Source organism: Tasmannia lanceolata, unplaced genomic scaffold, assembly GCF_043159265.1.
Source record: "Tasmannia lanceolata isolate RefF3 unplaced genomic scaffold, GAP_Taslan_0.1 ptg000012l, whole genome shotgun sequence".
NCBI classification, from domain to species: domain Eukaryota; kingdom Viridiplantae; phylum Streptophyta; class Magnoliopsida; order Canellales; family Winteraceae; genus Tasmannia; species Tasmannia lanceolata.
Window position 1 is genome coordinate 32,184,613 of NW_027518689.1, and position 17,827 is coordinate 32,202,439.

General features: G+C 40.2%; 2 protein-coding genes across 2 annotated transcripts; both read left to right on the plus strand.

The window, feature by feature from the left end:
• The first annotated feature begins 245 nt into the window (after positions 1–245).
• LOC143887857 (cytochrome P450 89A2-like) lies at positions 246–4,282 on the plus strand. The gene is made up of 2 exons (XM_077392082.1): positions 246–1,281; positions 3,411–4,282. Exons 1-2 carry the CDS (start codon positions 316–318, stop codon positions 3,963–3,965), a joined length of 1,521 nt encoding a protein of 506 aa, XP_077248197.1. The 5' UTR covers positions 246–315; the 3' UTR covers positions 3,966–4,282.
• A 2,367-nt stretch (positions 4,283–6,649) lies between these two features.
• LOC143887858 (cytochrome P450 89A2-like) lies at positions 6,650–9,289 on the plus strand. The gene is made up of 2 exons (XM_077392083.1): positions 6,650–7,690; positions 8,430–9,289. Exons 1-2 carry the CDS (start codon positions 6,725–6,727, stop codon positions 8,982–8,984), a joined length of 1,521 nt encoding a protein of 506 aa, XP_077248198.1. The 5' UTR covers positions 6,650–6,724; the 3' UTR covers positions 8,985–9,289.
• Positions 9,290–17,827: the final 8,538 nt, after the last annotated feature.

The following is a 17,827-nucleotide window of genomic DNA, read 5'->3' on the forward strand; positions in this document are numbered from 1 at the left end:
TCATCCTAAATTTAGGGTGATGATATTATCACCCCCCTGCATTACAGGCACCCCACTGTTAACCTGATTTGGCATAAAGTCTTTTAACCTGATTTGACGTGAAAAGTGGGCAACTTTATACCAAATCAGGTTACAAGGGGGGCGTGCATGTAATGCAGGGGGTGAAAATATCATCTCCCACCTTATTTATTTATCATACTAGGTGGCAAATTGCTTTACATGATAAGATTTCACAGCCATAGAACCCTCACCCATAACACACACACGAGAGAGAGAGAGAGAGAGAGAGAGAGAGAGAGAGCTTGCCCTTCTCCAATGGAGCTCTTGTTACTCATCTTCTCTTCCCTCTTCTTATGTCTCTCCCTTGCTTTCTTCCTCAACAAAACCCTAACCCAAAACCAAAACAAGAAGAAAAACCTTCCACCAGGACCACCTACTCTACCCTTACTAGGCAATTTCATCTGGCTTCGCAAATCCTTCTTCGACATAGAAACCCATCTCCGGGCCCTCCGATCAAAATACGGACCCATCCTGACACTCCACATAGGCCCACGCCCAGCCATCTTCATAACAAACTCCACCCTAATCCATGAAGCCCTAGTCCAAAAGGGCGCCATCTTCGCGGACCGCCCTCCAGTCCACGATGCTTCCCGGATCATTACTAGTAACCAACACAGCATCACCTCAGCCGGCTATGGCCCACTCTGGCGCCTCCTCCGTCGTAACCTCATTACCAAACTCCTCAACCCTAACCAAATAGAAGCATTCTCCCCCGGCCGGGAATGGGTCGTCAAACTTTTGATCAAGAATCTAAAATCTAAGTCCAAAATGGGTAACCCCATATTCCCAGTGGAGGATTTCCGCCATGCCATGTTTTGTTTGCTCTTACTTATGTGTTTTGGTCAGAAACTCGATGATAATTTGGTCACAGATATTGAAGTTATTCAGCGGCGGATGCTTCTTCGTTTTTTTAGTTTCAATATCTTCCAATTCTTTCCTAAGATTGGAAAGTTTATTCTTCGCGGGCTGTGGAATGAACTCATGGAGATGAAGAGTAGACAGGAAGAACTGTATGTGCCTCTCATTAGAGCCCGTAGAGAGAAGAATCCAAACGATGATAATTTCTTATTCTGTTATGTTGACTCTCTTCTTGCTCTCGAACTTTCGCATGAAGGTGGAAGAAAGTTGAATGATAAGGAGATGGTGACTCTCTGCTCGGAGCTTCTAGATGGAGGAACAGATACAACATCCACGACCTTACAGTGGATCATGGCCAACCTGGTAATGTGAAACAACCGATTACTCCAAAAGCTTAATTAGGCCCTGTTCGTTTGGGATTATGGAACAGTTGATGATGATTATGGCAACTAATTATGCCAACCATCAATTGTTAAAATAATCAAATGACTAAAATACCATTGATAATTAGATTACAGATCAAATGACTAAAATACCATTGATACAGGTACTAACAACCGATCCTATGGGCTCAGTATGTTGATTTTTGTCAACCCAGTGATCCAATCTTCTCTTCATGATAGATCTTGTGATCCTTTGCTTCATAGTAATTGAAGAACCGAATGATGTAATTTGTTCGCAGAATTTCTCTGGCTTTCTTGGCTGGGATCTATTAGTGTTAGGGTTTAATTTTTGGATTAGGGTTACGAGGTCATAAATGAAAGATTGCGATTAAGGTTTAGGGTTAGGGTTAGGGTTAGGAGGTCAAAAATGAAAGAGAGATTGAGATTTGGCAAAAAGGAACAAGAGAAGGAGGGGGAGGAGGAGGAGCTAGGGTTTGCAGAGGAGAGAGAGAGAGAGGTTCACACCCCATTGGGGGCATTTTTGTCATTTTGTAAAAGTTGTATGGGTACAAGTGGAAAACAGAGTCGGAATTTTCCCCGCTTCGCTTCCTCAACGCGAATAATCGCGCATAATCACCGACTTTGGTGATTATCCCTTGCTACTTTTTTCTTTTAAAAATAATAATCACTTGTAATATACAATCGGTTATTGAGTTGTAATAAGTATGGGTGCAAGTTTGGCCCTGTCACCCCTGAGGGTCAGGGCTGGATTTTCCAACCCTAAGGGCGGGTCAGGGTTCATTTTTTTAGACCCTGACTCAGGTCGGGTCGAGTTCTGGGCTAATGCCTCGGGTACCCTGACCCGGCCCGACCCTAAGTTTTCTATTATAGAATTGAACCATCTGTGCATGTTTCTTTTGCTAATGTTTTCTATTATCTTGGATTGATGTTTCTTTAGATTATTATTATTAATTGTCTATGTTGCCCGTCATGTTGTTGAATTCATATTGTCTTATTTTGTTCCCTTTCTCTGTTTATTGATCATTTTGTTCTATATGATAAATAGTTGCTTTATTTTTGACACTCTTAACAGGTATTTGCACTATGATCAATTAGGGCCGGCCCTGCCCAATCAGGGCAGGCCAGGGCCAGCACTGAGCCCTGTAGGGCGGGCAATGGATTGAGGTTTTTTGGCCCTGACTCAGGGTCAGGGTGGGTCAGGGCCGAGATAATGGGATCCAGGGTTAGGCTAGGGTTTTGAAAAACCCAACCCAACCCGACCCTGTTGCAGCCCTAGTAATAAGTAATAACCGAACTCCTTTTTTGGTGTAACCGATTATGTAATCGTTTAAAAAATATAATCGCTTGAAAATAATCCGAATCGAACGGAGCCTTAAGCTGTTAGAGTTGGTGTTATTTAATCATTTATACAAGTTATCGGCTTTAGAACCAAGGACCTCCCGTAAGCCAATAGCTCCGATACCATGTGAAAACAACCAATTATTGCAAAAGGTTAAGCTGTTAGAGTAAATGTTATTTTATCACGTGTGGCCCCTTTTTTTTTGGGTTGACCATACCCAGTGCCACATGTGACTAGGTGTGCAACTCGGGTCGGGTTGGGTCAACCCAACCCGAGGAACCATTTACTCAACCCGAACCCGACCCAATTTCCAACCAGAGGGTCAACCCGATCCAAAGAACCCTTTTTTCCAACCAGACCCGAGTTCAACCCAACTCAATCCGAGTTTTTAAGCTTACAAATAAAAAATTGATAAAAATGTCGGGTTTCACTCGGGTCGGGTTGCCCAAGCCCTCAACCTGAATCCAACCGAACTCAACCTGGGTTGAGAAAACTCAACCTGACGCAGCCCGACCCAACCCGACTTTTTCTTTTTGGGTTGAATCCGACCCGAGTTGCACCCCTACATGTGACCCCTCCTTTGAGTTGGCCATACACATGGATTTTTAATACAAGAGTTATTGGGTTTAGAACTAAAGACCTGCTGTGAGGCAATTAATAGCCCTCATATCTTTTGAAAACAACCAAATATTACTCAAAAATTTTAAGTTGTTGGAGTTAGTGTTATTTAATCGTTTATACTTCAACAGGTAAAACACCAAGAAATACAGAAGAAGCTGTTTGAAGAGATCAAATGGGTCATCGGAGAAGAAGAAAAAGACACCATTAAAGAGGACGATTTGCAGAAGATGCCTTATCTGAAGGCCGTGATCATGGAGGGACTTCGGCGACACCCACCGGGGCACTTCGTGCTGCCGCATGCGGTGTCGGAGGAGATTTCTATAGATGGATACGTGATACCGAAAGGAACTACGGTGAATTTCTTGGTAATGGAGATAGGATTGGATCGGGCGGTGTGGAATGATCCGATGGAGTTTAGGCCAGAGAGGTTTTTGGAGGGGGAAGAGGTGGATATTACAGGAAGCAGGGAGATGAAGATGATTCCTTTTGGACTGGGAAGGAGGATTTGCCCTGGTATGGGTCTTGCAATCCTTCATCTCGAATACTTCGTGGCAAATTTGGTGAGGGAATTTGAGTGGAAAGCTAAAGATGGAGAAGAGGTTGACTTGTCCGAGAAGCAGGAGTTTACAATCGTCATGAAGAACCCTTTACGAGCTATTATCATCCCAAGGAGAACCATGTGAAAGATATTTCCTAATATTGCTAGTTGTACATAGGGATTTGCTAGGGTCCATGGCAGAAGGCATTTTGCGGATGGGCTGTTGCATGTGACAGCAGCCACGTGACAGCAGCCACATCATGAATGAAGACAAAATCTGTTGAAAAGTGAGCAGGTGTGGCTGCTGTCACATGCAACAGCCCATCCACAAAATGTCTTCAGCGATGGACCCTAGCAAATCCCTCTCTATTATGCTTCTCCTTCTTTCTAAGTTTGTATTATACATTCTCTCCTTAAAGTAAATAAAAAAGAATAAACTCAATCACAAAGATCCAAGATTAACATTTTGTTGGCCCAGAATTGAAAGGCTTGATTATGCAGCATTGTAATGCATAAGAGCAAGGTAAGACCATTGTAATGCATAAGAGCAAGGTAAGAGAGCTGCAAAGATACACTGCCAAAGTGCCCGTCTAGAGCTCCACTAAAAACATATGAACACCCAAAAAAAAAACTTCTATATATCTCAAAATACTTAAAAGTAACCCGGTGTTCTTTTCTTTTCCTTCGAATCTCTGCATTTTTTTCTTCTCCTCTCTTGTTTTCTCCCTTTTCAAACCTTCTTTAACCTCGCTTACATTCTCTACACAAATGAATACATACTTGTAGACACAACACTCCTAAAATAGCTTACCATATTAATCACTTTGTTGTAGTCTCCATAAGTCCTTTAGCTATCCCAAGCAACATCATAGAAACTCCCAACAGACTCACTAATACTTTAACCTGAACATAAAGGACCTTAGAACATATATGACTCACTAATACACTACCCTCGTAGGACACTAGGTTACTAATTATTTGAGTTTTTTCCTTTTAAAAGTGAGTGATGAATTTCTTAAGTTACTAGGATTTTATTTCCTAAGTGTAGTAGAATTACTCTTCTAATTATAAATTTTTAAGTTAAAAAAAACCCAGTTTGGGGGTTCTTTCTCAAGGGTGCTGTGGCTATGTCACATCACCAGGCAAGGACCTGACAACCCCCTGGGGTTTACTTGTCCATTACTTGGTTAAATGGCAACCAAGCAATTAATTTTCCTTACGTGGTGCCTCGCCCTCCCTAAACAATTCCTACACTCAACGGGATTTAGGCATCCATACACAGACTGGAATTCGGTAGACACAATTCAGTAGACATAACACTCTACGGATGACTTGGACTTCTTATGATGTTGTGTTTCAACCATTTTTTACGCCTCATAACTCTCTCTCTCTCTCCCTGCCTTCATGATTATGGTTGGCTTTTCTGTCCTCTCACAGTGGGAAAGATCTTTTAGAGGACGCTCTTTCTTGCAGAGTGGCACACCAAAAAAAAAAAAACAGAATTACTTTCGATATAATGTCTTCATTTCACTCTAACTTGCTTTCTTATTTATTCAATTTTCACGTAAATCAATCTTTTCTTTATTCACAACATCTTAGCTTTTCTCTGTGAAACCGGTAGACGAGGTTTGATAAATCAAGGGCTTAGGATCATCCAATTAAGGTGTTTTCAATGGCATTGTGCCATATATATTATGCACGTCCATATTTTCCAAGGAAACAAATGAGCCGATAGAAGTAGAAGTGGGGCCACTTGTCCAAAGATCTCCTTTCTTTGATGGATCATCCACCGAAATCCACTCCCATTTGGCGATTCTAAACCTTTAGTTTGTGACATGCCATTACTTCTTTATTTCTTCACATCTATTTAAGCGACAGATAGGAGGATTGGAATGGGGATTGAGCCCCTAGCTCAATGGTTAAGGCTTTGTTCTTGAACTAGAGGTTGGAGGTTCAAACCCACTCAAACCCAAAAAAGAAAAAGAAGGAGGATTGGAATCGTCCTAAAAACACAACAAAAGGAGTACTTCAAATGTAGCTTGCTTTTATAAGTAGAATGTATTCTATACGGATTGTATCCTACCATCTGGATGGTGATTGATCCCATAAATCTTGTCAAGCAGTGCAAGTGGGGCCCATTGGCCATCAAACGATCCTTGGCCCTTGATCTGGCGTGATGCTTTTAGATTCTCTCCAAATATCTGATTGTTTCTGACCTCAATCCTACTAGGTGTGCAACCCTGGTTAACTTTTGGGAATTCCACTTGAGCTATTAACATATACAAACAAAATCAGGTTGGGTTCAAGTTGATTCCAATTCATTTTTTAGCAAAAGCTCAACCCGACCCGACCCAAATTGCACCCCCTAAATCTTATCCTAGCATGGCCCACTAAACCAATGGTTCTAATTCTTTAATCAAGCAATCTCGGTTGTCCATCTTTAATGAAAAATGTTCCAGTTTCTTCACGTTAAGGTGGTGAGATTCCATTAATGAGGCCATCCCAATTGTTGTCCGAGAACTCCCACTTGCACAGGTGACTACGATGCAGAAAGTATCAGAGTCCTTTTGTTTTTTAATTTTATGTAGTGGTAATGTCTATGCAATTTTGCACAAACCCATTTTAGCGGCCTCTTTTCAAAGAGAGAAAAGTCACCTCTTCTTTGTCTTCTTGCGCACATGTCACGAGAGAGGCTAACAACCTTCTTTGTCTTACTCATTAATCATATAACGTGGCACTTCTAGTTTGAAAAAGAGGGACTCCAAAATTGCTTCATATGAAACCGAGATTATCATACACCCTACTTTAAGACAATCGAACACTATAAAATTTCATAACCATACAACCCCCGCCCATAACACTCGATCGAGTGAGAGAGAGAGAGAGAGAGTTTGCCTTTCTCCAATGGCGTTCTGGTTCCTCATCTTCTTTTCCCTCTCCTTATGCCTCTCCCTCACTTTCCTCCTAACCAAAACCCTATCCCAAAACCATACCAAGAAGAAAAACCTTCCACCAGGACCTCCCACTCTACCCTTCCTAGGCAATCCCATGTGGCTTCGCAAATCCTTCTTCGACATAGAGACTCACCTCCGGGCTCTCCGATCAAAATACGGCCCCATCATGACCATCCACATGGGCCCACGCCCAGCCATCTTCATAACAAACTCCACCCTAATCCATGAAGCCCTAGTCCAAAAAGGCGCTAGCTTCGCAGACCGCCCTCTGGTCCACGACGCTGCCCGGATCATTACAAGTAACCAACACAACATCAGCTGGGCCCGCTATGGCCCGCTCTGGCGCCTCCTCCGTCGCAACCTTATTACCAAACTCCTCAACCTTAACCAAATAGAAGCATTCTCACCGGGCCGCGAATGGGTCCTAAAACTTTTGATCAAAAATCTAAAATCCGAATCCAAAACAGGCAATCCCATCATTCCACTGGAGAATTTACGCCACGCCATGTTCTGTTTGCTTTTGTTTATGTGTTTTGGGCAGAAAGTAGATGAGAATTTGGTTAGAGATATTGAAGCTATTCACCGGACGATGCTTCTTCGGTTTTTCAGTTACAATATTTTCCTATTCTTTCCCAAGATTGGAAAGTTTGTATTTCGCAGGCTGTGGAATGAGCTATTGGAGATGAAGCGTAGACAGGAAGAACTGTATGTGCCTCTCATTAGAGCCCGTAGAGAGAAGAATCCCAACGATGATAATTTCTTATTCTGTTACGCTGACTCTCTTCTCCCTCTCGAACTTTCGCACGAAGGTGGAAGAAAGCTGACTGATAAGGAGATCGTGACTCTCTGCGCAGAGCTTCTAGATGGAGGGACAGACACAACATCGACGACGTTACAGTGGATCATGGCGAACCTGGTAATGCTAAACAACCCATTACTTCAAAAACTTAATTAAACTGTTAAGAGTTAGTGTTATTTAATCAATGGATGTGCTAGCCAATTTCGCCCAAAGCCATTTCACGGCTGGCTTTTGCATGATGAACCTCCCATATTGTATTGGGAGGCTCATTACTTCAATTGAGATCATAAAAAAATCATTCGTAACATCAACATCGTGTACTAATGACCAGATCGGGTGTAATATGGATAGTCGGATCACGACGAGTCACGTACCAATAATCAAGTGCCAATCGCACGCTATCATGATTGCAGATTGGCAATTGGTCGTGATCTAACGGTTACGGGGGAGAATGGGGGGTTTTACTTGAGCCAACAGTCATTCCAGAACGATTTGAACCCCTATAACTGCCATCTGGTGTGATCTAACGGTCGATAAACCTCTCGTAGAGAGAGGGTGCCAAAAAAGATGCTTTTCAAACAGAAAAGACACTAGGTGGTCTATAAAGGACCTGAAACCCACCATTTGCAATATCATACAAAATTCAAGGGGCCCTCTTTTTTTCAGTTGGCCGGCTCCACATGTGGCCTCTCTTTTTGGGTTGGTCGTACACTTGGATTTTTAATACAAGGAGTTATTGGGTTTATAACCTAGGAACTTCCGTGACGCAATAGCTTTAATACAATGTGAAAACAACATTACTCCAAAAGCTTAAACTGTTAGAGTTGGTGTTATTTAATCATTTATACTTCAACAGGTAAAACACCAAGAAATACAGAAGAAGCTGTTCGAAGAGATCAAAGGGGTCATTGGAGAAGAAGAAAAAGACACCATTAAAGAGGAGGATTTGCAAAAGATGCCTTATCTGAAGGCCGTGATCATGGAGGGACTCCGGCGACACCCACCGGGGCACTTCTTGCTGGCACATGCGGTGTCGGAGGATGTTTCTATAGATGGGTACGTGATACCAAAAGGAACCATGGTGAATTTTTTGGTGAGGGAGATCGGATTGGATAAGACGCTGTGGAAAGATCCAATGGAATTCAAACCGGAGAGATTTTTGGAGGGGGAAGAGGTGGATATTACGGGGAGTAGGGAGATGAAGATGATTCCTTTTGGAATGGGAAGGAGGATTTGCCCTGGTTTGGGTCTTGCAATCCTTCATCTCGAATACTTTGTGGCGAATTTGGTGAATGAATTCGAGTGGAAAGCTAAAGATGGAGAAGGGGTTGATTTGTCCGAGAAGCAGGAATTTACAATCGTCATGAAGAATCCTTTACAAGCTATTATTATCCCAAGGAGAACCATGTGAAAGATATTTTCTAAGGATTTGGTATGGACCGTCGTTGAAGGCATTTCGCGGACTGGATGTTGCATGAGAGGGCAGCCACATGGGATGAATTAAATGAATTAAGACAAAATGTGAGCCAATGTGGTGCTCTCTCATGCAACAGCCGGTCTGCAAAATGCCTTATGCGATGGTCCCCCTAGCAAATCCCTCTTTTCTAATATTGTTAGTTCAAGTTGTATATATGCATTATGCTTCTCCTTCCTTTGAAGTATGTATTGTACATTCTCTCGTTAAATTAAATAAAAGAGAATAAACTTGATCACAAATATCTAAGATTAACGTGAGGTTGGAAAAGCTATGATACCACTTTATTGGCCCAAAATTGAGAGGATTGATTATGCAGTGCTGTAATGGATTTTGTTTTTGAAATGTATAAGAAAGCTATGGAGATACACTAGCCAAATGGCCCGTTTAGAGCTCCACTAAATACCCAAATAAACACCAAAATAAAAATTTTCTATATCTCAAAACACTTGCAAGTAACTTGGTGTTCTTTTCTTTTCCATTAAATCCTTTTTCTTCTTCTCTATTGTTTACTCCCCTTTTCAAACTTTCTCTAACATCGCTTACATTCTCTGCACAAATGAATAAATACTTATAGATACAGCACTCCTAAAATAGTTAACCATGCACGTTAATCACTTAGTTGTAGTCTCCTCGGCATCCTAAGCAACAACATAGAAACTCCCAACAAACTCATTGATAATTTAACCTAACCCTAAAGGACCCTAGAAAATATAGGACGACTCTTCCATTTGCAATACATAATTACTATCTTAGGACACCACAATGACTTTTCCACAAACAAGAAAAATGATTTTGATTTACAATTTCCAACAAGTGATTCGGAAATACTGAAGAATGTGAGATATTTTTCTTCATTCACTCTCTTAGTGCATGTTTGGATTACAAGAAAAACATATTTGTGACAAAAATAATTTTTCGAAAAATATCTTCTCTACAGGGAAATCATGGAAAAATATTCCATGGAATATCAGTAGTGCCGTTTGTTAGAGATGGGCTAAGACTCATAGGGCCGGTGGTAGTGAGGGGAGCATTAAAATTAAAAAGGCCTTAAAACACAGGAAAAAAAAAACCAATTTGAAGAAGCATATATTTTGTTCACTATTTTTCAGGGAATTCTCATTCCCTTTGCATTGGTGCCCTCTTAAGTCTCTCCACTCCTCGTCATCTCTTCTCTTCTCAATTGGGCCTGTGAAAATTTCATGGAATAATTTTTCATGGTTGCCAAACAAGCCCGTACACGATTTAGAGGGAAATGATATGATTGTGATTAATTTATAGTAATATTATCTTAAATTGAAGGTCCATTTAAGTAAAAGTTGTTCAATAGTGTTGGTTCAAGTTATCTCTTTTAGTGTTAAAAAGTAGGAACTTTCACAAATATTTTTCTTTTCCAGAGAATTCTTGCAATCCAAAAAGGGCCTTTAAGGAATTATGCAGTCTGGTTATGGTACGTGTGACCGTGGGCTGAGAAAACATAAGAAAAGATAACATTTTACAAGGAATCCGATAAAGCCAGAAGTGTTGTGGGTCCAGCCCCATGTGGTGGCACCACATACCCCACGCATATTACTTCCCTATTTCGATTTTCGAATAGGAAAGTGGGGTTTCTAACTTGAATAAAAAAAAACGAACCGAGAGTGGTGGTGTGGTGTGTGACGTTTTTTGTAAAAACGTAAAGAGAGTAGAAAGTGACCACAAAAAAAAAAAGGAGAGAGAAAGAGAAGGGAAAGAAGAAGAAGGAAAGAAAGGTAGGTTTTTCTTTGTGGGTTCTTCTTGAGGGTGTTGCTTTGAGTCAAAAGCTAGAGCCTATTTGTTGAATCCCCAAATTTTAGGGATTTCAATAACCAAGGATTTACGTTGGCTTGTTAGATTTAGGCTATCTTTTATATTTTTCTTTTATTTTTCTTTTATTCATTCTTTATTCTGATTGGTTGTAGAGTCCTAGTGTGTTGAAACTTCAGATCTTTGTAGACGTTTATATTTTCTTATTTCTGAATGGAAAAGGGAGAGAAGAATTTAACTTAATTTCGTGCGTTTGTACGAGGGACTGGTTTCCCAAACGAACCATTATTTTGCCTTCTTCAATATCTACTTCTGGGTACATATCACTATTCTTGGGCGTTCTTCTTGGAGATTTTCACCTTGTTGGTGGATCCTTTCGTTGCACGGAGACTTCGTGAGGATTTGGGTTTCTTCGACTTGAAGATCGAAGTGGGTATTTTTTTGTGAGAAAGTGGGTTTTGTTGTTTGCAACGAGGCAACCTTTTATCTCTCTTATTTCTTGTAGTTACCCAAGTTTTTGGTGAAAACTTAAGAGAAAGATGTTGTATTACTTAATTTGATTAGTGGATATTTCGTCGGATTTGCCCCGTGGTTTTTCCCTCCTCGTTGAAGAGTTTTCCATGTAAATCTTAGTGTTCTTTTGTGTGATTCCTCTTTTGATTGTTTGGTTCTTTAAATCCACATATTTATTTGCTTCGTAATTTGAGTGGGTTTTGTTCGACGAAAAACCCAACAAAAAATCCCCCCTCATTTAATGAGCTGTGCATGTATCTCCTTTAGAGAGGTGAGAAGTGATAAGTGGTGGTCCTTACGAGACGTGTTTGATTTTGCAACGCTTGTTGTTTAATGAGAGGAGACACTTCAATTTATTGTTTGAGGGCTACTGGAAAGACAGAAATCCCTGTTGTAAAAATAGATGAAATGGTATGTTGAAACACCTGTGCAAGAAGACAAAGAAGTGAGCACGGATCCTAACCCAAATCATCGGTCATTTTCACTTTGGTCTTGATTTTCTAAACAAAATCCCCTCTTTTTCAGTAGAGAAGGGCCACTTATAGAATGATTTAACGGCATTAATTGAAAAAACCTAACTATAAGGTTAAAGTCAGCAATGAGATGGCACTTCTCTCCTTAAAATAGTGGCTGCAAAAATCTCTTTATAGACTGTCTCTACTAGATAAGGGCAAGGGGCATTTACGATTGGACATGTTCTTCGATAAATAAACTAAACACTAATTTCCTTGATACTTAAAATCACCCCAAACCCTTCACTTCTTCACCAATCCAATAAGCCACTGCAGAGTAACTTGACAAATTTTAGCCAAGGTTTTAGCTTATAGAATTAATCCTTTTCTTCTAAACTCATTTCTCGAACCCAGTCAGCCTTTATCTTGGCCATTTTATAACAGAAAATATCCTTATTGCTCATGAAATCCTCTCTTCTTTCATGAAGATGAAATTGAAGCGTGGACATTTTTGTGTAAGGTGCGTCTTGAAAAAGAGTATGATTCCTTGAGCGGGAATTTCAATTAGAAAGCCTTGATAGTTAAGGAGTTTTTACATGGTGTCAGGCCGTATAGTCTAATATTTTTCAAAAAGTATTGTACAGCTCACTTCATAGGATGATCCAAACCGTCCATTTGTCGGGACGCAACGTAAAGACGTTATCCCCAAAAATCATTTCCATTGGATAATACTAACCCTTCGATCTATAGAATTTTCCCTCATGTGCAATCTCTCTATAGATCGGAGGGTTATGTTCATCTTATGAACATAATTTTTGGGGCCCAACCTATTTATATTGTTGCCCAACAAATGAACGGTTTGTATCATCTTATGGAGTGAGCCATATATTACATTTGAAAAATACTGGACTATAGGGCCACAACCCATATGAAAACTTTGCCTTCAGTCTCTTTTGGTTGAGATTTTATGTGCTGTATACGCATTAAGTCCGGTATTTTCATACAGTAAGGTGGAGCCCCGTCATAGGATGATCCAGACCATTTATTTGTTGGGCCAGTATTTTTTATATAGTAAGGTGGAGCCCCTTCAGAAGATGATATAGACTATTTATTTGTTGTTATGCCCGGAGAAACATTTCCATATGATGATCATAACCCTGGGGACTGCTCATTGTAAAAGCTTAGAGGGTTCCTATGGAAATGTTTTTCCGCTGCCCCCCAACAAATGAATCATCCCATGAAGGGGGCCGCACCATAAATTTTGAAAAATATTAGACTTCACGTGCACACACCATATGAAATCTCCCTTTTGGATATCTGTCATGTCTTACACTACTCCATCTTTTTTTAAAACAAATGTTGACATTGATTAAAATCTAAATAAGAGAAGATTACAAGTGGGCTTCGGGGTAGGGATTTCTTCGGGTACAAGTAAGCTCTAGAAGGGGTAGAGATTGCCTCATATACTAATAATTTAAACTTCTAGGAATAAGAGAAAGAGAGAACAAGCACCACGCTTACAAATATCTTATATCTAATATACTGGATTGTGATGTTTCCATGGACCGGAATTATTTTCATTGACCACAATATAGTGTTGGAAGAGTCGCTTTAGATTTATAACGGCTTTAATAATTCAAAGACACTGCACATTTACCTTTGGCATGAAATTTACATTTGGCATGAAATTTTAAAGTTCATTGAAGGACTATCCCTTACATTCATTCACTAATATAAGTAATTTAAAAACTTTGGCCCGACCCTAAAGAATGCATCCGCGATTTGTATGGCCCTGATGAAGCTAAATGCCCAAAAAATATTAGAAATCATTGATAAGTGGCCGAAGCGGTTACCTCATGCTACACTTTTGTGAAAAAGATGCAATGTTAAATGACCACATACAGCATATACAACCTATTTTCCGAATGATTCTGCAGTTGTTGACAACTTTTCATGTTAATTTTTAAAGTGTATTTTTTAAGTTGATTTATTTTATTTTTATTTTGAGAGATGTAGTGAGGAGAAATATGTATTTTGTGTCCATGGGCATTTTGGTCTTTTGTTGGCCTAGTTTGTACATGTGTGAGCCACACATGTTTGCTACAACTTTTTTCACTACTTCATATTTCAAATTCAAACCCTACTTGAAACTCTAAGCCCACTATCCTAGCATTAAAGTCCTCACTTTTCCATACCCACTATCTCCTACCAAAGCTATTACTTCTCTTTACTATTCCTTAACCAAGCCTATTCCTATTAACTTCACTTTTGTAGAGATTTTCCACTACCTAGACCTCAATTGAAGCTCCATTGAAGCTCTCTTATGTGCAAGCTTGGTTTTGAAGCTTTCTTCTTCTTTTTTGTTCTTGTCTCGTATTGTGTTCTTCCATCATATATATTGGATTACATCTTGTGATGATTGTTCTTCTTCTCTTTTAATTATTGTTCTTGGGCTAGTGTAAACTTTGGTTTCACTATTTGAGAAGAGGATTTTCCGGTGTTGTGAATTCCGTCTTTCTCTATATGGTGTCAAAGCCAAAAGGGTGGTAGTAGGTGCTTGTCTAGATTTTCTTGGTAAAGAAGTTCAATCGGTACTTTGAAGATGGATATGAGTGGAAGGGCTAGTGAACTCGGCATTGAGTTACTAAATCAATCAAATTACAAAATATGGAGAACATGTATGGAGTCTTATCTTGTGAGAGAAGATTTATAGGAGGTTTTTTTTGTGGAAATGCCGTTATAGCTCTGGAAGATACACAAGAAAATGCCGATGTATTAAAGGCGTGGAGGATGAAGAATGCCAAGGCCGAATTTCTTTTGAAGATGTCTATTTCACATGACTTGTTTGAGCACATCATTTGGTGTAAATCGGCGAGTGAGATTTGGACTAGCCTTGATGGATTGCTTAACAAGAAGAATATGGCTCGTCTATAAATGTTGGAGAATGAGTTGGCGAATACTACACAAGGTAGTCTCTCTATTTCTCAATTCTTTTTGAAGATTAAGACTCTTTGTTCGGAGATTTCTCTATTGGATCTGGAAGAGCCTATTTCGGAGACACAAATGAAGCGGCATATTATTCGTTGGTTGAAAAGAGAGTACATTCCATATGTTACGTCGATTCAAGGGTGAGATCGGCAAACCTCTTTGGTGGAGTTTGAAAATCTTCTTGCTTCACAAGAGTCTTTAGCTAGACAAATGGCAGGTTGTTCAATATCCGGGAGTGAAGGAGAAGCGTTGTTTTCAAGTAACAAGAAGCCTTTCAACAAATATAAAGAGAAGAAAAATGTTCCAAGTAAAGGTGAAGATGAAGGAGGATCATCCGTTATGAGTAATGGAAATCGAAAGGGTATCAAGTGTTACCGATGTGGTAAACTTGAGCATATACAAAAGAATTGTCGTGTGAAATTGAAGGGTGGCAATGTAGCAGAAAAAGTTGATGATCCAAAACATGAAGAAGATTGGGGTAGATGTTTCGTGGCGGAAACTACTACGGTGAGTGCTTTGGCATCCATCAATTTTGAAGATGATTGTATTGTCGATTCTGGTTGTGGGCATCATCTTACCGGCAACGAATCTAAGTTCTCAAAGTTCAGAAAATATGAAGGCAATGATGCTATCATCACGGCGGACAACACCATACATCCTGTAGAAAAAGAAGGGGTCATCACCATTGGTGGAGCGAATGAGGAGCCTATTACACTTAAGAGTGTGTTTCACGTTCCCGGTATGAAGAAGAATCTTTTCTCGGTCGCAAATGCGGTTGATGCAGGAAATTATGTTTTGTTTGGGCCTAAGGAAGTGAAATTTCTTCGGAATATTTCAAGCTTGAAGACGGATGTTGTCTATACCAGTAAGAGAGTTAAAGATTTGTTTGTTTTATCGGCTTCAACCTTATATGTTGATAAAATGAGTACAAATGATGGCGCTTCAATTTAGCATGCTAGATTGAGTCATATTAGCATGGATAAATTGAAAGTCATGGTGATTAAGAATCTAGTGAATGGGTTACTAAATTTGAATTCTTTTAGTGGTGAAAAAGTGTATGAGGGTTGTCAATATGGTAAGGCACATCGTCTTCCATTTGATAAGTCTATTTCAAGGTGCAAGGCCCCATTGGAGCTTATCCATAGTGATGTAATGGGACCTTGTAGGACACCTTCATTTTTCGGCTTCCGCTATATGTTATTATTTGTTGATGGTTTTACTAGATTCACTTGGGAATATTTTATAAGGGAGAAATCCGATGCATTGCCTAAGTTTGTTAGGTTCAAGAAGACCGTTGAAGGGGTACTTCACAAGATCAAGTGGTTGAGAACTGATAATGGTGGGGAGTTTACTTCCGATGAATTTTTCACATTTTGTCGTGAGAATGGTATCCAAAGGAATTTTACTTGTGCCTATACGCCTCAACAAAACAGAGTTGCGGAGAGGAAGAATAGGCATCTTGTGGAAACTTGTAAAAGTTGGTTGTATGCAAAGAATTTACCCAAGGCCTTATGGGCGAAAGGTATGTCTTGTGCAACTTATGTGATTAATCAGGTGCCTCTTAGTCCGATTAATATGAAGTCTCCTTATGAGTTGATGTTTGGGGTGAAGCCTAGTGTCAAGCATTTCAAGGTTTTTGGATCAATTTGCTATGTGGATGTGCCGGATGAAAAGAGAACCAAGTTGGATGCTAAGGCGAATAAGTGTATTTTCATTGGGTATGATGAAAGGAAGAAAGGTTGGAAGTGCATGGATCCTGCAACTCACAAGTCCATTGTTTCAAGAGATGTTGTGTTTGATGAAGTCTCATCCTATTATGGTTTGGATGGTGGTTCCACTAATGGCGTGGGTGTAGGTAAGCACATCCTTGTTGAGGTTGAGCCTCAAGCAACAATGAACTTGCCTTTGACACCAAATGCTCCAATGGAATTTGGGTCTTCTTCTTCTTTGCCAATGGAGGAGCAAGGTGATAGGAGGAGTGATGTTGCACGTCATGTTCAAGAAGATGAGCAAAATGAAGAAACTAATGAAGATGAGTGTAGTGCATCACATCTTAGAAGATAAAAAAAAAAGATTGTCAAGCCGGCACGATATCGGGATGAAAACATGGTGAGCACTTATTCTTGTTTCCTTTTCGGTCCGTTTGATGACAATGAGCCTTCTTGCTTTGATGAAGCAAAAGGGGTGAGAGAATGGAAGGATGCCATGGATGAAGAGATGAATGCACTTGTGAAAAATGAGACTAGGGATCTTGTTCCTAAGCCTAATGGTGTGAACCCGGTTACATGTAATGGGTGTACAAATTGAAGCGGAAAGCGGATGGGAGTGTGGATAGGTTCAAAGCAAGGTTGGTGGCTAGAGGGTTCTCTCAAAAGTATGGAGAGGATTATGAGGAGACCTTTAGTCCTGTTGCCAAGATGACTTCCGTTCGAGTTGTAATTTCATTGGCCGCTTGTCAAGGTTGGAAATTGTTTCAACTTGATATGAAAAATGCATTTTTGTATGGTGAGATTGACAAAGACATCTACATGGAGCAACTGCCGGGTTATAATTCAAGTCATCATCCGACTCATGTTTGCAAGCTCAAGAAAGCTCTTTATGCGTTGAAGCAAGCTCCAACAGCATGGTATGGTAAGATTGCCGAATACTTGCAATTTTGTGGTTATTTTGCTTCTAGCTCCGAAGAAAGACAAAGGCTTGCTTGTCATTGTGCTTCTTTACGTTGACGACATGATAGTTACCGGCTACAATGATGTTGAGGTTGCAAAGCTGGGAAGAGCTATCTATTCGTTTTGAAATGAATGACTTGGGAGAGCTAAGTCACTTCCTTGGTTTGGAGGTGGAAACTTTGAAGGATGGAGTGCTAGTTTCTCAAAAAGGTTATGTGGAGAAATTACTTGGAAGATTTGGGATAAGTGGAAGTAAAAGATCCTCTACTCCTCTTGATCCCAACATAAAGATAAGGTGGGGAGAAGGCGAGCTTCTTCCGGATGCGCGGCCATATCGTGCTCTTGTGGGCAGTCTCATCTACTTGACTATCAC